Source organism: Lolium rigidum, chromosome 6 (assembly GCF_022539505.1).
Source record: "Lolium rigidum isolate FL_2022 chromosome 6, APGP_CSIRO_Lrig_0.1, whole genome shotgun sequence".
NCBI classification, from domain to species: Eukaryota; Viridiplantae; Streptophyta; class Magnoliopsida; order Poales; family Poaceae; genus Lolium; species Lolium rigidum.
Genome location: NC_061513.1, coordinates 329,522,316 through 329,543,329, shown reverse-complemented (window position 1 = coordinate 329,543,329; position 21,014 = coordinate 329,522,316). Strand labels below are relative to the sequence as shown.

Here is a 21,014-nt window from a genome sequence, read left to right as displayed (position 1 = left end):
ATATGTTGCGTTTGTTGGGATCCGATGAATAGAGAATACTTGTTATGTTGATTATCAAAGTTATGCTTATGTGTTGTTTATGATCTTGCATGCTCTCCGTTATTAGTAGATGCTCTGGCCAAGTAGATGCTTTTAACTCCAAGAGGGAGTACTTATGCTCGATAGTGGGTTCATGCCCGCATTGACACCGGGACAGTGACGAAAGTTCTAAGGTTGTGTTGTGCTGTTGCCACTAGGGATAAAACATTGATGCTATGTCTAAGGATGTAGTTGTTGATTACATTACGCACCATACTTAATGCAATTGTCACGTTGCTTGCAACTTAATACTCGGAGGGGTTCGGATGATAACCTCGAAGGTGGACTTTTTAGGCATAGATGCGGTTGGATGGCGGTCTATGTACTTTGTCGTAATGCCCAATTAAATCTCACTATACTCATCATGATATGTATGTGCATTGTCATGCTCTCTTTATTTGTCAATTGCCCAACTCGTAATTTGTTCACCCAACATGCTGTTCGTCTTATGGGAGAGACACCTCTAGTGAACTCGTGGACCCCGGTCCAATTCTCTTTCTTGAAATACAATCTCATTGCAATACTTGTTTCTACTCGTTTTCTCTGCAAACAATCATCTTCCACACAATACGGTTAATCCTTTGTTACAGCAAGCCGGTGAGATTGACAACCTCACTTGTTTCGTTGGGGCAAAGTAGTTTGGTTGTGTTGTGCAGGTTCCACGTTGGCGCCGGAATCTCCGGTGTTGCGCCGCACTACATCCCGCCGCCATCAACCTTCAACGTGCTTCTTGGCTCCTCCTGGTTCGATAAACCTTGGTTTCTTTCTGAGGGAAAACTTGCTGCTGTGCGCATCATACCTTCCTCTTGGGGTTGCCCAACGAACGTGTGAAATACACGCCATCAGATTACTACGCAGGAACAGATTTCTTGCTGTCACGAATTTGGGTATGATTCTCTGTAGGTAACTCAGAAAAATCTGCCAATTTACATGCGTGATTCTCAGATATGTACGCAACTTTCATTCAATTTGAGCATTTTCATCTGAGCAAGTCTGGTGCCTCTTTAAAATTCGTCTTTACGGACTGTTCTGTTTTGACAGATTCTGCCTTTTATTTCGCATTGCCTCTTTTGCTGTGTTGGATGGATTTCTTTGTTCCATTAACTTCCAGTAGCTTTGTGCAATGTCCGAAGTGTTAAGAATGATTGTGTCACCTCTGAACATGTGAATTTTTGATTATGCACTAACCCTCTAATGAGTTTGTTTTGAGTTTGGTGTGGAGGAAGTTTTCAAGGGTCAAGAGAGGAGGATGATATACTATGATCAAGAAGAGTGAAGAGTCTAAGCTTGGGGATGCCCCCGTGGTTCATCCCTGCATATTTTAAGAAGACTCAAGCATATAAGCTTGGGGATGCCCAAGGCATCCCCTTCTTCATCGACAAATTATCAGGTTTCTTCTCTTGAAACTATATTTTTATTCGGTCACATCTTATGTACTTTACTTGGAGCGTCTCGTGTGCTTTTATTTTCGTTTTGTTATTTTCATTCTCTGAATAAATTCATGTTTGTTTGGGAGAGAGACACGCTCCGCTGTTGCATATGAACACATGTGTTCTTAGCTTTACTTTTAATGTTCATGGCGAAGGTTGAAACTGCTTCGTTAATTGTTATATGGTTGGAAACAGAAAATGCTGCATGTGGTAATTGGTATAATATCTTGAATAATTTGATACTTGGCAATTGTTGTGATCATATAGATCATGTTTAAGCTCTTGCATCATGTACTTTGCACCTATTAATGAAGAATTACATTGAGCTTGTTAAAATTTGGTTTGCATGATTAGTTTCTCTAGAGTCTAGATATTTTCTGGTTGAGGTATTTGAACAACAAGGAGACAATGTAAAGTCTTATAATAGTTACAATATGTTCATATGTGAGCTTTGCTGCACCTTTTATACTTGAGTTTGCTTCAAACAACCTTGCTAGCCTAGCCTTGTATTGAGAGGAATTCTTCTCATGCATCCAAATCCTTGAGCCAATAACCATGCCATTTGTGTCCACCATACCTACCTACTACATGGTATTTCTCTGCCATTCCAAAGTAAATTACTTGAGTGCTACCTTTAACTTTCTATTCTTTGTCTTTGCAATATATAGCTCATGGGACAAATAGCCTTAAAAACTATTGTGGTGAAGAATATGTACTTATGTGTCTTATTTCTTAATAAGTTGCTTGTTGAGCGGTAACCATGTTTCTGGGGACGCCATCAACTATTACACCTTTGTTGAATATCATGTGAGTTGCTATGCATGTTCGTCTTGTCTGAAGTAAGGGCGATTTTCATGATAAATGGTTTGAGTATGCATAATGTTAGAGAAGAACATTGGGCCGCTAACTAAAGCCATGATTCATGGTGGAAGTTTCAGTTTGGACAATTAATCCTCAATCTCTTATGAGAATATTAACTTTTGTTGAATGCTTATGCATTAAAGAGGAGTCCATTATCTGTTGTCTATGTTGTCCCGGTATGGATGTCTAAGTTGAGAATAATCAAAAGCGAGAAATCCAATGCGAGCTTTCTCCTTAGACCTTTGTACATGCGGCATAGAGGTACCCCTTTGTGACACTTGGTTGAAACATATGCTATGCAATGATAATCCGTGTTAATCCAAGCTAATTAGGACAAGGTGCGAGCACTATTGGTATAATATGCATGAGGCTTGCAACTTATAAGATGTCTTATACATAACACATATGCTTTATTACTACCGTTGACAAAATTGTTTCTTGTTTTCAAAATGAAAAGCTCTAGCACAAATATAGTAATCAATGCTTCCCTCTGCGAAGGGCCATTCTTCTACTTTATTGTTGAGTCAGTTCACCTACTTCTTTCTATCTTAGAAGCAAACACTTGTATCAACTGCGTGCATTGATTCTTACATGTTTACCTATTGCACTTGTTGTATTGCTTTGTGTTGACAATTATCCATGAGATATATATGTTACAAGTTGAAAGCAATTGCTGAAACTTATATCTTCCTTTGTGTTGCTTCAATACCTTTACTTTGAATTTATTGCTTTATGAGTAACTCTTATGCAAGTCTTATTGATGCTTGTCTTGAAAGTATTATTCATGAAAAGTCTTTTATGATTCATTTGTTTACTCATTATCTTCATCATTGCTTTGAATCGCTGCATTCATCTCATATGCTTTACAATAGTATGATCAAGATTATGATAGCATGTCACTTCAGAAATTATCCTTGTTATCGTTTACCTACTCGAGGGCGAGTAGGAACTAAGCTTGGGGATGCTTGATACGTCTCAAACGTATCTATAATTTCTTATGTTCCATGCTACTTTTATGATGATACTCACATGTTTTATACACATTATATGTCATTATTATGCATTTTCCGGAACTAACCTATTGACGAGATGCTGGAGGTCCATTTGATGTTTTCTGCTGTTTTTGGTTTCAGAAATCCTAGTAAGGAAATATTCTCGGAATCAGACGAAATCAATGCCCATCATCCTATTTTTCCACGAAGCGTCCAGAACACCCGAGAGCCGGCGAGAGGAGGGCCACATGGCCACCGGATGACGGGTGGCGCGGCCTAGGCCCTGGCCGCGCCCCCCTATTGTGTCACGGCCTCGTCAGCTCTCCGACTCCGCCTCTTCGCCTATTTAAAGGTCCCTGACCTAAAACTTCGAGACAAAAAAGCCACGGTACGAGAAACCTTCCAGAGCCGCCGCCATCGCGAAGCCAAGATCTGGGGGATAGGAGTCTCTGTTCCGGCACGCCGCGGGACGGGGAAGTGCCCCCGGAAGGCTCCTCCATCGACACCACCGCCATCTTCATCACCGCTGATGTCTCCCATGAGGAGGGAGTAGTTCTCCATCGAGGCTAAGGGCTGTACCGGTAGCTATGTTGTTCATCTCTCTCTCTCCTATGTACTTCAATACAATGATCTCATGAGCTGCTTTACATGATTGAGATCCATATGATGAGTTTGTAATCTAGATGTCGTTATGCTATTCAAGTGGATTTTACTTATGTGATCTCCGGAGACTCCTTGTCCCACGTGTGTAAAGATGACAGTGTGTGCACCGTGTGGGTCTCTTAGGCTATATTTCACAGAATACTTATTCACTGAGTTATGATTTGAGTTGGATGTCTCTATGAAATTGTGGTGTGTTAGTACCTCCTATGAATGCTCACGAGTGACAGCGTGGGGTGTTTATTAGTACTTGGGAATACATCTTTAAGGTTTGCCTACATGATGAATTAGTGTTCGTTATCTTGCCGAGAGTAATTCAGAATAGCATAGTGAAGTGCTTATATTTATATTCAATTATGATTGCAATGTTGAGAGTGTCCACTAGTGAAAGTATGATCCCTAGGCCTTGTTTCCAAACATCGAATCTCCGTTTACTTACCGTTCAGTTGCATGTTTACTCGCTGCCATATTTTATTCAGATTGCTATTACCACTCATATACATCCATACTACTTGTATTTCACTATCTCTTCGCCGAACTAGTGCACCTATACATCCGAAAAGTGTATTAGGTGTGTTGGGGACACAAGAGACTTCTTGTATCGTGATTGCGGGGTTGCTTGAGAGGGATATCTTTGACCTCTTCCTCCCTGAGTTCGATAAACCTTGGGTGATCCACTTAAGGGAAACTTGCTGCTGTTCTACAAACCTCTGCTCTTGGAGGCCCAACACTGTCTACAAGAATAGAAGCACCCGTAGACATCATACCTCATCGAGGGCCCCAAACCTGGGTAAATCGCTCTCCCCGCTTGTCTGCGAACCGATGTCTCGTGTCAGCCTACAGGATTCCATCAACCCTAAGCCCCAATCGGAGGGCATTGCCGAGGAGTACCCTCGACAATACTCTTTGCACACGGTGAGTTTATTCAAGTGTAGTCATCAAACACACAAAACATGGGGTTTAGACTTTGCTCTTTCAACGGGCTTTCCGACCACTTAACGTATTGCGGCATAGCCGGAAGCGTGGCATTCAGGATCCAGAGAGCTGACTTGTTAGCTTTGACCGTCGGAGTTCCGAGGAAGGTGTGATATGTTCCGGCACTCTTTTTGATGAAGGGGTTGGACTTATTAGCTGCGGAGCCCTCTTTTGGATCTGGTGAAGCATCGTCCTCATCCATCGCCTCAGAACTGTCCTCATCCTTTTCCTTGCTCTTGCCCTTTCCGCGCGCGCTTGTATCCTGCTTCCGGGTCGCCTTTTAGGTCATTGACCCACTTGCAGTTGCGGTTAGTATGGGAGGACTTGCTAGTAGCCGGATCCATGTGAGCCAGGCATGGCATGTCCCTGTACTCTTCATAAGTTTGGGGAGCGCGGAACCCAATGGCTGTGACCTCGTCCGTGCGCTGCTGGCCCCTGCCGGATCCGCCTCCACGTTCGCGGCCTCTTCCGCCTCCTTGACCTCCGCGTTGGAAATCCATGGCAACCATGTCGGATCTGTCGCTCTTCTGGTTGTCGAGGGGATTCTTCCGCTTGTTGTTGTTGCTGCCGCCACCGTTATCACGATTCTTCTTTTGCTTGTGCAGGGGTATGGCTGTGGCAGTAAGTTCTCCACATGCATCGTCATTAGCGGCGGTGTGAGTACTTGCAATGTCGATCATGTCATCCAAAGTTAGTTTGTTATCGTTGATCAGGCAAGTAAGCTTGTGCCGGAGCAGTCCTCCCCTCTGCAGACCACCTATGAAGGTGTGCATAGCTGTGCGGGTATCCACGTTCTCACACTCGTTGCTGGTTGCTAACCATCGAGTGAGGAAATTCCGTGAAGTTTCACCTTTTTCTGGATGCATGCTTGCAGGTCGCTTGTTGTGGCAGGTCTCTTGTAAGTGCCCCTGAAGTGTTTCTCGAAGGAAATCTTCAGGTCGAACCATCAAAAGATGGAGTTTTCCGGGAGGTCACTGAGCCAGGTACGAGTTGGACCAATAAGGTACAACTGAAGTATGCGGCAAGCTATTTTCTGGTTCCCTCCGACGAAGCTGATTGCATTGAAGTAGTCTTCGATCCACGTATCAGGCCTTTCGCTGCCATCGTAGTGCTTCAGATGTCTGGGTAGCTTAAGGTTCAAGCCTTTTGGCGTTGGCTCCTCTCGGATCATCCCGCCAAAGCATTTTGGGCCAATGTATTCAGATCTATATTCGTTGAGACGTTCCCTTGTGTCATGTGGGCCATTGCGGGGAGATTTTGAACGGGAGCGAGATCTCCGGCCTCCGCCTCCGCCTCCACCTCCTCCACTGGGTGGTGGGGAGGGAGATCTGCGAGGGGGCATGTGGGACCATTTGCTTCCGCCTTCAGATTCTCCACGCCCTTCTCGTTGCTGACTCCGGCTTCGGTGGTTACCTTCTCCATGATGGCGGTCGCCTCCCTTGTTCCGGCTTCTTCGGGGCTCAGGCTCACGTTCTTCGTTCCGGCTCCGATGAGGTTCCGGTGTGCGCTCCGTGTTCCGATTCCTCTGAGGTACCACGTTGTCGCGGATGTTAATTCCACCAGGCCCATGGGATCTGGTGTTTCCAACTGGACTACGGTGGCGAGGTGGTGGAGGAGGATGCGGGATCCAGGGCGGAGGTGACGGGTTCCGGTACTTGTCCCTGCCAGTGTACATCGGATCATTTTCCTTCTTTGGGTCTGACGGAGGTGTTTTCGAGGGTACGGGGATCGGATTTGGATGTTCTCTGGTTCTTCTTCTGCGCTCCGTGGATCCGGTGCGCGATTCATCGTCACGATGCTGCCTTCCGGAGGCGTCCTTCTGCATGGTGGATACACATAGTTCCAGGTTGGATTCCAACCTGCGCGAAGTGGCTGCCTTACTCTGTTGCTTCATTGCTGAAGCTACGAGTGTGCGGAGGTGGTTGATGTCGATTTCCTCATCTTTCTTGGCCAAAAGTTCCGCAGCCTTCTTCATGTTATCCCTTGGAGTTGTGAGCACCTGTTGATCGGTGGGGGTCGCAAAATTAATCTTTCGGGGGCCAATGGCCTCCCGGTGGAACTTGTCTGCTTCCGCTTCAGCATCGTCGATGATGCCTCTCCACTGTCGACGGAGTGCCTTGGCTTCTTGTAAGCATTCTGCAACTTTGCGTTCTCTTTTGAGGAAGTCCTGCATTACTTCTTCTGCCTCTCGCCTTTCCTCCAGCATTTGCCATTGCGGTGTTTGCAAATCTCTTGGCGGTAGCCAGCATTTCCATCCTTTTTGGCTTCTAGAGCTTCTGGATCCACGACATCGTCCGGAGTTATTGGCTTGTTGAGGATTTCCGAGTGTGGGATAGCACCTACGTCTGCTTGCTCGACGAGCTCTTACGGGACCGATTTTCCCCATGCTTGATGCTACGTCCTTCTCCGGGATCTGGCGCAGCGCGACGACGTGGCCGCGAAGGCAGAGTCTCCGAATTGGACGGGCCTGGGAGTCCAAGGTCGGTCGGAGTCATTTCTTCTTCAGTTTCCTGCTCCAGCCCAGTTATGGTTGCGAGGACCTGCTTAGGCGGGGCGGATTCTGCTTCAGCTTCCTCCGAGTCTTCCAGTTCCTTCGTAAGGCGATTGTACTCTTCCGTGTCCATGGTGGTAGCATCGTCAGAGGTTGGGCTTAGATTGCCCGAGATTGATTCTTCTTTATCTACGACATCCTCCTGCTGATCCGGAGCGTTGCTGTCTCCGACAACCTGTTGTTGATCCGGAGCGTCGCCGTCTTCGGTAACCTCAACCTACATGGGTCCGGCTCCGTCCTGAGGAGGGGCGGTTCCTGCGGTATGTGCGAGGAAGTGCACGAAGTGGCACCTTTGCTTCTCTAACACCTGGGAGACCCAGGCGGATCTGCATTGGTCTTCCACCGTAATTTCCTGCTCAGGGGCGGATTGGGTGGGTTTTGAAATTTCCAGATCTAAGGCGGAATCTTCGTTAGGAAGTTCCTGCGTCTCAGATCGAATCTTTGTGATTGCGTCCTGCTCAGCAGCAGTCGCGTCAGCGTGACTTACCAGGGCGTTTCTGTCGGAACCGACGGTCTCGTCGATGAAGATGTGAATGCCGCCGATCGGGACGATGGAGAGCTTGATGGGGTCGGTCTTAGCCGGAATCCAGCACTCGTCCTGGAGGACGATCGGAAAGTTTCCGGCGTAAAGGACACGCCCCACAGTGATGGATTCGTCGTAGCTTCCCATGGCGGAACCCTCCCGGCTCCGGCCTCCAGACTCCGCTGGCCCCATGGTGGGCGCCAACTATCGTTGCCTATTCGACGGTTCTCCAGAGGAGGGATCCTCATGGAGGGAAGAAGAAGTAGGGGCCATCGGGCGGAGAGTCCTCGGGACGGTGGTATGCGATTTACCCAGTTTCGGAACACCTGCACGATGACATGGGGCCTCCTTGCTGCTTGTCTTGAATTATCTGGGCCCTTTCGCGTTGTTACAATGAGTTATGGTTGTGCCTCTAGGGCTCCCAGGATCCGGCTTATAAAGGCGCTCAGATCTAGGGTTTACACGGAGAGTCCTAGCCGGAATACAAGATGCCTAACTACGGAATTTTACATTGCCGTGCACGTCAAGGATCTAACTTTCCTTATGCGCCGTATTGGATCCGGATACTTCATGGGTCATCATGGATCCGACTTCCTGCAAGGTCGGTTGAGATCCGGCTCCTGTTCCTGGGCTGGACTTCATCCATCTTCTATCAACAACAACTAGGCCGCCCGATAGGCCATATGCCACCATCACCATCTGTGGGCCACCCGGGCTTGCTGGATCTAGACCACGTCATTGATATACCCATAAATTATACCCATAAATTATACCCACAATAAAAACTATCCTTAGTTCCATGTTTGGAGACATGAAATGAGATAGTCGCACATTTCAAGATTGAAGTTGCTAAACTATAACGTAGAAGATAAAGAAGTTGAGGAACAACCATGTTATAGCAGTTTATAAAGGGATGTTCATGATTTTGATCTAATTGTTACTAACTTTGTTCTAAGTGATAAAAATATGTGATGTTTCATGTCTAGAGTTGTGAAGCCAAATGGCCACACATTTATAGCTTAATTATAAATTTTACTCCTAGGAAATTTCTATATATGCCTCTATGAAGTAGGATCTTAATTATATAAATTAACTGCAAAGATTTTTTGGGGATAAGAAGACACACGGTTCGGATGTAGCAAAGCAAGTTGATAAGCACACAGTCACACACAACTGGAGGACCACCGAGATAAACATCTCGTCCCAACTTTTCTAGAAAATGGTTAAAAAGGTTGGTCGATCGTGGCGCAAATACGTACATCCACCAGTAGACGACACACCGGAAAGAAGATGGAAACAAGTAACATATCTATATCTCTATATCTCCAGACAAATACCAATGATATACGCCAATATATATGCATGTGTTTGCACGCATGCGCAATGTTAGCCCTGGTGGTGATGTCCATGCCTACGCAAATTTTGCTGGTCCCGCTTCTGCCCCCTAGCCCATTAACTGATCCATCATCACCTCAGTACTTGCAAGAGGATGTGACTGATGACACTTGTAAGCATGACCTTATACCTAGTATATGTATTGCCATATTTATGGTTCTATCTTTGCCATGGTTGTGAAATCCATGCATATATTATAATATTTGTTGATGTTGCTAGTTCTAATTAATGGATACCAATGCATGTGAGCATTTTTTTTATTTGCATCATAAAGGCAACATCAATAGAAGCATATCTTCCATGATCGAAGATGAGACAAGAAGTGGTAGCATGAAGAAGCATATGCATATGTTAACAAGAATGACACCAAAACCAAGTATGCTATACGGCAATGCCATGACACGGAGAGGTTATAGGCCTCGCTACCTGTCGCCGCCCACGAGAGGATGCCAAACATTGTAGAGATGGAAAGGAGAGGAAGCTATCTATCTATCTAGGTTGAGATGCATGCATCCATCCGTTGGTAATGGAAACAAATTAAACAAATTGCCAAACAAAAAGGTACAACAGATAGAGGCTTCTCTTGCAAGTGTCTTGCGGTGTCTATTTAAACATGCATCTGTGTTAATGAAATCCCCCATATCCATAAATCGGCTCTTGATTGCCTCCATTATCTGTAGAACTCCAGCTTCCAGTTCCCAAGTAGTTACCATGGGAGACCACCTTCATCAATATCATTACCAACAGAAGCAGCAAAATCAACAACATCAGCAACAACTAGAGCTCCCGCCAGGGTTCCGGTTCTACCCGACAGACGAGCAGATCATAACCTACTACCTCGCCCCCAAGGTGACCGACAAGAACTTTGTCACCACCATCCTTATTGAGGTCGACCTCAATAAGTGTGAGCCGTGGGAGCTGCCCGAGAAGGCAAAGATGGGGGAACAAGAGTGGTACTTCTACTGCCAGAAGGACCGCAAGTACCCGACCGGGGTGCGCACCAATCGTGCCACCGTGGCGGGCTACTTGGAAGGCTACCGGCAAGGACAAGGAGATCTTCGGCCCTTCGTCGTCGATGCTAATTGGCATGAAGAAGACATTGGTGTTCTATAAGGGCGAGCTCCTAGTGGGGAGAAGACCAACCTGGATCATGCATGAGTATAGGATCAAGGCCCGCAAGGAGGATAGGCCCTACGCCACAAGTAGCGGCACCCCCGCCCTAATCGCTACATCTAATACGGTACTTACATACTCCTTCGATCCATAATAAGAGTTAATGATTTAGTACTGATTTAATTCAAAGGTTGTACCAAGTCTTGGGAACCGGCTTTTTAAAACTGAAGACCAGAGTGAAAAGAATGTAGTGAAGCCAGGGTACCGTAACATGAGTACCATATTATGTGATGTATTTAATTACTAGTTTAAACGAAATTTTACTACACTATAATTTTGTATGTATGTAGTTATTCTAAATGCATAACATAAATTTGATTTGTTTAGAATAATTTAAGTTGTTTTAGCCTTAATCATACAATTTGGAAAAGAGAAGTCAGGGTACTGTAACTTACCTGACTTTGCTCCTCAACATTAGAGGATCATGTCCCCAAGTTTTCGACATTTATTTTTTATTACAGGGATTACTTATTTACTTGATTACTACTCATGACTTCATGAACATGCACATAGCTGCGTATTAATACCTACTCCGTTCGTTCCCTTTTAATTAACTCGAATTTAGTTTATCGTAGTTGATTAATCTACACTGATTTAATTTATTTGTGTTGGTAGGATGAGTGGGTGGTTTGCAGGATCTTCCACAAGAGCTGCGGGATCAAGAAGGTGGTGATTCCATCGTATGTCAAGGAGCGGAAGCCCATACCCATGCCCATGCGAGGAATCGAGCAGCAGCAATGCTTAGCCGTCGAGTCTGGTACCGCATGCATGCTGCCTCCTCTCATGGACTATGCCACATCATCGTCCACCTTGGCGCCGCTCCCACCACAACTACATGCGGCTTCCTCATACAAGTTGGACGCACCCGCCGTCGGCACGTCAACGATTGCCAAGGCGGGGCTACCAATGATGAATGAGCACTGCTTTGGAATCCAGCACCACCAGACGACGATGTTCCCACCGCCGACACCGATGTCATTCTACAACCAGCAGGATCAGATGCCGCTCCAAATGATGGACCAGAGTTTGATGGTCGGGGTGGAGCCAGGCAGCCAGCCGTCGTTGATGTTGTCGCAGGAGGACACTGCTGTGACTGGGTTGAGCGACAATGACGCTGTCGACGGCATCGATATCTCGTTGGTGGACATGCTCATGGATGACATGTGGAAGTACTGATGATATGATAGACCATATATATTGGTCGACCGCATTCTATATAGTGTGCTTGTGAGAAAGTGTATGCGTGCATGAGTAGTGTGGCATAGTCTCATGCTCGCCTGTCTTGTGCTAGTATCTCGATTGTGTGTATCTGTACTGGCTTGTATTTGCAACACCTGCGTATATCTACCTAGCTACATTTGCATATGTTGTAAAATACATGGCATGTTATTTTGAACCTATATGGAATAATAATAATTTTGTTCAATTACTAATATTTGATGTGATTTTATATTTCGAATTTCATTTGCACATCAAAATAAATAAGAGTTGTCGAAATGCTTCTACGATTTTGGCTATACACGTCTCCTTGGAAGCAGATCATTGTCCAATAACGAGCCCATGTAGACACACGGAGCCATCAGAATGAAGACCTTGTCTCTCACCCCGGTCCTATCATGCGTCATGCCTCGAGATTCCGCGCGGTCCTCTCTTGCTCCGCCTCTCTGGACACTGGACCCCACTACTGCTCGGACCCGCGTCATAGATGCTGGGTAGAAGTGCGCTCGGTCGGTGTGTTTTAAGAAGCTGTGCGATCCCTACTTCCCACCATGCCTAGCCATGGGCTTCTCGGCCCGAAAAATCTAGGCCTGAAAATGTTGGCCCGATAACCGTGCTGGGCCGGGCCTAGTTAGCCCAAAAACCGTATTTAACAATACGACCCAACCTGCGGTTCGACGGGCTTTGTGGGTATTTGGTCCGGGCCGGGCTAGGCTTGGGCCTGATTTTTCAGCGTCGGGTTTTTCTTGGCCCGGCCGGACACATGGCTTGGCCGCGCGAGGCGAAACGGTTTCTCCCGTCGTAGGCCCTTAGGGCATCTCCAACCGGGCGACCCAAACGGATGGCCCAGCGCGTCCGTTTTGGGCCGTTTGCGTGGCCGAGCGGACGCGCGGACGGCGGCCCGCGTCCGCGTGTCCGTTTGGGTCGCGCGCTGCGCCCAACGCGCGGACGCACCGCATAATCGGACAAATACGAAAAGAAACGAAACATGGAAATTTTAAACGATATTTCATAAACATATGCCCTATTTTGGGCAAAATTTATACATAGCCCTATTTTGGGCAAATAACTGACAAAAGAAGCCCTATATGGCTTTTAAATTTAAACTAAAAACCCTCTAGTAGGGTTTGGTCGGCGGCGCGGTGGCCGCCGGTGCGCCGCCTAGCCCCTGTGGGCAAAGTCGGCGTCGTCGTCGTCGTCGACGACGTCCCCGGGCGGCGAGGCACTGTTGTGGCTCGACCGCGCCGGGGACTCCGGCCACGGAGACCACAGGGCCTCCTCCCGAGCCGAGTGGGGGTCCGCGGCGACCCGAGGTAGCGGCGGCGCGGATAGCGGCGCCTCGCTCCCCGAGGCGGCTGCGCCTCTCTGCCGGGCGCGGCGCCCGGCCTCTGGCGGCGCCGCTCCTCCGCGCGACGCCCGGCCTCCTGCCGCCGCCTGCCCTCGCGGCGCTCCCTCGTCGGCGCGCGCGCCCGGCCTCTCCCGCCGCGCCGCTTCCTCCTCGTCCCGTCGCGCCCGACGGGCTCGGGCGTAGAGCACCCGGAGCTCCGCTTCCTCCTCCGCCCGGCCCGCGCCGCTTCCTCCGGCTCGGAGGTACGGATGGCATCTCGAAGAGTCCGGCCGGTTGGCCTCCTCCTCCGCCGCCGAGATGAGCTTGGCGGCGCGGATGTCCGGGTCCTCCTCCGAGGACTCGGGCTTCGACGAGCAGCGAGCGGCGGCGGTTGCGGCAATGCCGCGCGCCGCGCGGCGGCCTCTCCGATGTGGAGGCCGCCTCGGTTTCGTGCCGATGGCCGCGGCCGCCGGCGGAGGCCGGCGGGCGCTGCTCGCCTCGTCGTCGTGGGCTCGGGAGCGAAACCGCGCTTCGGGGCCATGGCGGCGGTTTCTGCGGGAGTGGAGTGGGGACCGGAGTGGAGTTCCGGATCCCCTCCGAGTCCCCATTTAATACCCTCCCGGGTCACCGCCGAGTGGGCCCAAAGGAGACGAGGCGACGGACGCCGGGACGCGAGCGGACGGCGCGTGCCATCCGCGGCCACGCAAACCTAGCCAATATTTGGGCCGGGTTTGCGTCGTTCCGAGCAGCCGTGGCCGTCCGCTTTTGCGGTGCGTCGCCGCGTTGGGCCGGGATTTTGTCCGGATCGACCCATCCGGACGCGCGGGCGCGGGATGGGTCGCCCCGTTGGAGATGCCCTTATGTCCAAAGAATACAAGTTGGGACATTTTATCGATTAACCCTCGCTTCCACTCCGACCACCACTACCCCCAATCCTCCACCATCTCCGCAAGCTCCTCCAATGGCCAGAGCAGATCCTGCCGCCGCAGATCCGGGCATTCCCGCCAAGGACGCGCCGGCCGAGGCGGCGCAGCGTCTCCGGCGGGTCCGCGCCAACCTCCGCCTCCCGGACCGGCCCTTCGCGGCGCTCTCCCGCGACCACGACGCCGGCCTCCGCGCGCTCCGCCTCCTCGACTTCGTCCGCCTCGACCTCCCCTCCTCGGGCGTCCCGCGCGCCGACCTCGTCGCCGACCTCGTCGCCAACTACTCCGCCACCCGCGGACGGAGCTCCGTCCGCGGCGAGCAGGTCGAGGTCTCCCTCGAGGCGTTCGCCAGGGCGCTCCACCTGCCCCCGCACGCTCCCCGGCCGGCAGCGACGCGGACGGGGCTGCCCGGGCCTCCGCCTCCCGGGAGTTCGCCAGGGTCTACATCGGGGCGCCGGCGGAGGCTTCCACCGGCATCAAGCGCCGGCTCCCCAGCATCTTCTTTGACAAGAATGTGAAGCGTGGGCCAGATTATACCACGGAGCTTCTGTGGGAGCTGCTCAAGCAGGAGATGGAGCACATGGTCGAGAGCGAGAGCACCGGCTGCGTCAGCTACTACGCTGCCTTCCTGCAGAGGCTCATCTGGGTGCAGAGGCCCGAGCTCTTCCAGCCGCCGTCGTCGGAGGAGGCAGTCGCACCGGCGGCATTGTGCGTCCAGCCGCCACCGGAATCGCTGTCGTCCGAGGAGGCAGTTGCACCGACGGCATTGTGCCTCTGGAAGGCACAAGAGAGCAATCTGCCGACGATCCACGAGAACCACGAGTGCTGCTCCGAGTCTGACATCTGCAGGGCTGAAGCGAGCCCCAAGCAGGTTGACATGGCATCAAAGACAGCTTGGTCCGCTGTCTCTGACAAGGGATACATTCTAACTCAATCTCGTCAAGACGATGCTGTTCCGAGGAAGACTGCTAGTCGTCGTGCTCTTAGGTTTGAAGGATCAGACGTGGCTAATGAGGTCGGCCAGGACCTGCCTCCAGTCGTTGCTGCTGCTGCTGCTGCTGCACCGTTGTTGGTGCTGGGTAAGAAAGGACCTGGCCGCCCTTGCAAAGTTCAGACTGCGCCGGTTGAGCCTGAGAATCGCAGCCCTTGTGAAGTTCAGACTGCCCTGGTTGAGCCTGAGAATCGCAGCACTTGTATAGTTCAGACTGCCCCTGTTGACCCTGAGAATCGCAGATTTACTCGTGGCAGCATCAAGAGCAATGGCTTTAAGCCCGCTCCTGTGGTGGATCAGCAAGCTAGGCCCAAGAAACAACTTAGTGCAAAAGTGGTGTTGAAGAAGCAGACACCTGCAAAAAACAAGAAGCAGACACCTGCAAGGCCACAAGGGACAATGATCAAGCAAATGAAAAGGAAGAAATGAGCATTCCAGCTACACCAATACATGTGATGCAAAAGGCTGGCAGGGACCTTGGGATAGAGCAGAGAACCTGACAAGGGACAATCTTTGAAGCTTACCCCTTCCTCTTCCAGTCCTTCAGCTGCTGATGATTAGCCTTTCCCTGTTAATTAGCCCGTATCTTTATTTCTCTGTTATATTTAGCTTGCTTTTCTAGAGAACCCTTCTGGTCTGTTTGTTTGGTAGAACCACCTGGTGCTAATGCTGCATGCAAGTGTCAAACTTTCATCTATATTTGGTTTATCAATGTGATGCTACTGTTGCCACTACACACTAACCAAACCAATCATGTGTAGATAAGCCCGACAGTCCTGAAAGACGCCTATTCCGAACCTCATTCTGCCAATCTGATAAGCTCTTCGCCAACTTCCCAGAGCCTCTCCGCCAAGGCGTCACTCTTCGCCAATTTGCTCGTCGTCTTGTTGCAGCTAATGGTTGAGCCCTGCATAAGAGGTAGTTTTTGCTCCCTGAAAAGCCACAGATTGCCTTCATTTAGACAAAAAAATAAATTGAGGACAAACTAAAAAATGGTAAAAATCCTTCAGTGCCTTCATCCTGTGACAGTTCGTCATTTATTTTCTTTGTCAAATATAGTCATAGGCATTGCTAGAAATAAGAATTAGTAACAACAAGTACAGGGAAGAACCTGTGGCACATTCTTTCACAGCATGTTGGTGACAGACTCGAATTGCATCTCCAAGTGAAAACAAACTAGTTTTATAGTGAGGTGCAGAAATAAATTACTATTCCTGAAACTGGGATTTGCATATAGCTAAGACTTGGTATTCCAGAAACAGATTCACAAACTGAGAGGATACTCTGGAGAGCAAAGGAGCGCCTCATCAAATTGGTCATTATCAACCAGGATGAACACGCAGTTGACTGATGTTGGCTCCGAGATGCTGAATAATTATGATGATAACTGATAGCAGTTTTTGCAAGACAAATCAACATAAGCAAGGGTATATTATAGCCTAGGTAATAGTTGCAAGTCGTAATAATATCAAAGTAGTTCATGAAGATCTGATAACAGTTGTTGCTAATAAAGTTCACTTCATTGTAGTATAACAGGGGAAAAACATCATGGGAGTGACAGACAAAATGCACTACATCTCCATGCTCTACTGGTCCACTCTTCCGCGTAAATGAAAAAAAAAAACTCAGTATGTATGCAAGCCTAGATTGTCCACAGACAAATTTATCATTGTATCTGCCAATACAAAACCATATTAGCAACAGCTGAATCAGCAGTACAATTTCCTCTAAAGACCATAAAAAACTTGTATATTGACTTGTCACTGAGTTCATCAAATTGGATCCCCTTCGGACATGTATGGAGGTGGGCAACTTGAGGACAAGTTAACAATGTGACCCTCAATACCTGTAGACATGACAATGACTACCATATTATCAAGGAGATGGTCGGTCAGAAGAAAGTGATTGAGCATAAGGAGTGAAACTAATATTCCTTCTGTTCGTGGCCTGGAACCTCACCTGATGATGCTGGATTCGCTGTAGCTTGCTTTCTTTCCTTCTAATCTACTTTGCGTGTTCGGAAAAAAATAGTATCACTGTGTCTGCCATTGAAATTGTCTCTTTCTCCTATTTTCTAGAGACAATACCGAGATAATAATAATAATGCAGTACTCTTCTACGCCCTCCCTTGAATGCCTTCTCCTCTCAGCACATGGACACTCTGTCTTTGCCACTGTCATAGCTATTACAGAGTGCAGTTGTGAGGCTAATTTCGACAAGCTCATGCTTGATTAAATTAACAATGCATCATCGTTCTATCCCATGACTAGCATAAATTAGTAACCTTTAGGAGCGATGGCATGTATCTCAACTTAACGATCTGCTAAGAAATTCAGATATTCAAATTCAGTCAAAAACTCATAGGATTACAGCACAACAAGGGTACAAAATTCAGATATTCATATTTTTTACAATATGTCAACTCACTATCTAAGCTTTTGGGCTCCTCTGCTTGAAAACAAGTGTTAGATTAACTTCCTCTACTTGTTTTACATTATATTTGTGCCTTTTCAATGCTGAAATAGTACTTGTGCTATTCTCACGGTGTTATCACCTGTTATCTCTGTATACAGACTAATCTCACTCAATATCTGTAGATGCTTTGTTTCATGTATTTTTTTCCCGTTGCATGCCAATCCATCGTCTGAAAACATAATCCCCACAGTTTTCATTTAGTTGATATTGCATCTATAGAGCTAGTGTTTCTGATTAAGATTGGGTGCCAAAGTGGCTGATGAAACTGTACGTTGATTTCTGCACCAAGTTATCAGAAGTACCAAACAAGAAGCTATTGACAAAATTATATAATCTTGAAGTAAGTTTGTTGAATTTGCATTACTTTTTTTGATTTATACTTATAAATCAGGTCTGACTAACTTGTCAAAGCCAAATGTGTTCATCTGCTTCTGTTTTCTAACAGGTCTTTGAAGATGAAATCATTGTGTCTAATTGTGGACTGCAAGATCTTTCAATTACACCTTTTCTTGATGCCCTTAGATCACATAAAACAATAGCCATGTTAGATCTTTCTCATAATATGCTAGATCGTTTTCCACTATCTCTGCTGATTTCCAGTATATATTTAATTTATGCGTTAATAGTTTGGCAGATAAACAGATACAGGTAAATGGAAAGTGCCTTTAGCCTTGTGACACTGAGTGTGCTGTATCAGTCAGCTATTTATTTACGTTAAACTATCTTTTTTCTTATCTTAGACTGATTAAGCATTCATGTTTATGATTTGCAGGAAACCAAACCATTGAAAGGCTTCAAGAAATATTTGCTTCATCAAGCCAGACATAAGGTGGCTTGATACTGGATTTACATTGCAATCAATTTGGTCCAACTGCTTTATTCCAGGTGTCTTTTACTATTCCAGAAACCTGCATATCAAAGTGAAACCACAGTTAATCTTAAAGTCATACGTTGTCCATAATTTACTGATGAACAGATATGTGAGTGTGTTGTTATGACTGCACGATTGGAAGTGCTTAATCTGGCTGGGAATCGTCTCACGGATAGTTGCAGTTCTTATATTTTCACAATCTTACAGAAGTGCAAAGGTATGTGTAGGTTGCAACACCCAGTAATAAGTTTATTTTTGGCGCTGCAGAAACTCTAGGCCTTAACACATCGTTGTTTGCACCTTCGGAGTTTTTGCCATATCTTGTTTTTCTGAGTGTGCACTTTAGTCACTTTACTTTTGTCTTATATAATGCATGTTATGTTTTCATTTCGTGATAGCACTATATAGCCTGGATGTTGAGCAGTGTTCTATCACATCAAGAACAGTTCAGAAGATGGCAGATGCACTACATGAAGGATGGGTCCTTTCACATCTCTCTATAGTTGCTTTTGGCGGTTCTCCATTGTATATAACTCAAACTCTTAGACCATCCTCACATTGAACATTCTTTGACAGGAAAGAACAATCCGATTTCTAGCAACACGATGCTTAACCTTTTCTCCAAGCTGACTTCTCTGCAAAGGCCAGCATACATTGTTCCATTATTGTTGATAGCAATGAAGTGTGGTGAAATAATAGACCAATTGTGATTGTCACAACTGCAGATTTTCACAGCTAAGCCTAACTGGTATAAAACTGAATAAGTTAATGGTTGATAAGCTGTGTTTTCTTGCGCAATCCATGTGTGCATCGCGATTTCTGCTAGGGGAAACTTCTATTTGAGCGGTGAGTCTTCTTTCCATGTCTTCTGGTTAGTATTTGTAGGCTGTAAGAAACACCATGCCTTACGGATGCTGCTCTTTTTGCAGGGAGGAATCATTAGGCTTACCGAGGCATTATCTAGCTCATCTCAAGAATTGCTTAGGTTGGATTTATCCAACTGTGGGCTCACAGCTCCTGAATTCTCACAGATATGTACAAATCTTTGTCGAATCAACATTCTGGACTTGAACCTAGGAAGAAATTCCATTAACCTGGAGGTTTGCTTTCTATTCTGAGATAATTTGGTTATGCACAGTTTTGGTCACTGTGATCGGTTGAGTTACATTGTACAATGCAGGGATGCGATGCTGTTGGGTCAATACTTGCAAATCCCCAATGCAGTCTCAGATCTCTCACCCTTGACAGATGCAATCTTGGGCTTGCAGGAGGTACTAGCAGGTGCGGAACAATTATTCCCAAAACAACTTACGTATCAAACTCACAATCTTCTTCCATTTCCAGGGAATGACCAACTAGAGGAGCTACGCATGGCCGAGAACACAAACTTGGCACTAGAGCAAACATTGCATTTCGGCGAAGACAAGCAGGATGTATCAACATGCACTGGGCATCAACATGGTAACAGTGCTGAAGCAAGGGTCAAGACAGCTCCGGGAAACACAGATGTTGAGAAGATGGTGGTGGCAGATAGCGAAGATGAAGCGGTCAATGAGGATCGCCGTGCAGCATCGGGTGCCTCCCAGAACTGTGCAAGCCCTTGCCAGAGGATCTCTTATTCTGGCTGTCGGGTCATCCAAGAGCTCACCAAGGGCATTGCTTCGGCGAAGCAGCTGAAGGTGCTCGACCTCAGTCAGAACGGGCTGTCCGTGGAGGCCATGCAGTGGCTGTATCCTTCTTGGGCATCTGGCGAGAGAGGTGATGGAATGGCTCGGAAACATGTGAGCAAGGATGTTGTGCATTTCTCGGTGGATGGCATGAGTTGCTGCCGCCTCAAACCCTGCTGCAGAAGAGACTTGCAAATGTAGTCTCTAGTGATGGCCTTCCAAGTCCAGTCTAGTGGTCGGTCCTCTCTTTGCTTCTCTCCTTTCTCTGTCCACAGGGGAAAAGGGCGAACAGAGGAGCGTCTTGCTTGCCGGCGACGGATCTGGTAGCTCCTCTCCACCGGGGGCGGGCTCCTAGAAGGGGAGTGAGCTGCTTGATCCGCCGTGCGGATTTGTACAGCTGTAGTCTAGGTCTACGCTATGTAGCAAGGTGTGTGCCGGCCATTTCCCATGCTCTAATGGCGATGGCGGCGGCGTGCAATAAATATGCTCCTGGTCTGGTCACAGCGCGGCGGTTTCCGGTGCTGTTGGTGGCAGACCTGCGAGCTAGATGTCCGAGCAAGGTCGGCGTGGCGGTGGCGGCGACTTCGGAGCGGTTTTTGTCCTCCAACTCCGCCAACGTGGTTGCGTTTTGCTCCGTCTCCACGGAGTTCGGGAGGAACTATACAGGAGTATGGCCGGCGGGCGTCGTCGGCATGCTCCAGGTGCTCGAGGTTTTGATGCTTGGTTCGAGGATGCCGGCGGGCGGTGCTGCTCTTCTATGTCGACTTGGTCAATTGGATCGAGCAGTGCGGCGGCCTGGTGAAGCTCGGGGTATTCCCCGGCCGACATTCCCCAGAGGAAGTGTTCTTGCCGTCCGCGGTGGGTTCCATGAGAGGTCCACAAAGCAGTTTATATGCGAGGAAGC

The 21,014-nt window shown here is 47.9% G+C and overlaps 1 protein-coding gene and 2 pseudogenes across 1 annotated transcript; all 3 read left to right on the top strand.

Annotated features, from left to right (window-relative positions):
* Nucleotides 1-10,176: 10,176 nt before the first annotated feature.
* LOC124664783 lies at nt 10,177-11,814 on the top strand (annotated as a pseudogene).
* Nucleotides 11,815-14,144: 2,330 nt separating this feature from the next.
* On the top strand, nt 14,145-18,946 carry LOC124664782. The gene is made up of 6 exons (XM_047202220.1): nt 14,145-14,449; nt 14,497-16,015; nt 17,812-18,115; nt 18,345-18,457; nt 18,549-18,660; nt 18,842-18,946. Exons 1-2 carry the CDS (start codon nt 14,145-14,147, stop codon nt 15,524-15,526), a joined length of 1,335 nt encoding a protein of 444 aa, XP_047058176.1. The 3' UTR covers nt 15,527-16,015; nt 17,812-18,115; nt 18,345-18,457; nt 18,549-18,660; nt 18,842-18,946.
* LOC124664781 lies at nt 17,832-20,311 on the top strand (annotated as a pseudogene).
* The last annotated feature ends 703 nt before the right edge of the window (nt 20,312-21,014 follow it).

What these genes read in the sequence shown, in the direction of transcription:
- LOC124664782 (XM_047202220.1), top strand. Translation starts at nt 14,145, where the DNA reads ATGGCCAGAGCAGATCCTGCCGCCGCAGATCCGGGCATTCCCGCCAAG. An exon ending in GTCGAGGTCTCCCTCGAGGC is followed by an intron (nt 14,450 to 14,496) that starts GTTCGCCAGGGC and finishes CCCGGCCGGCAG; the next exon opens with CGACGCGGACGGGGCTGCCC.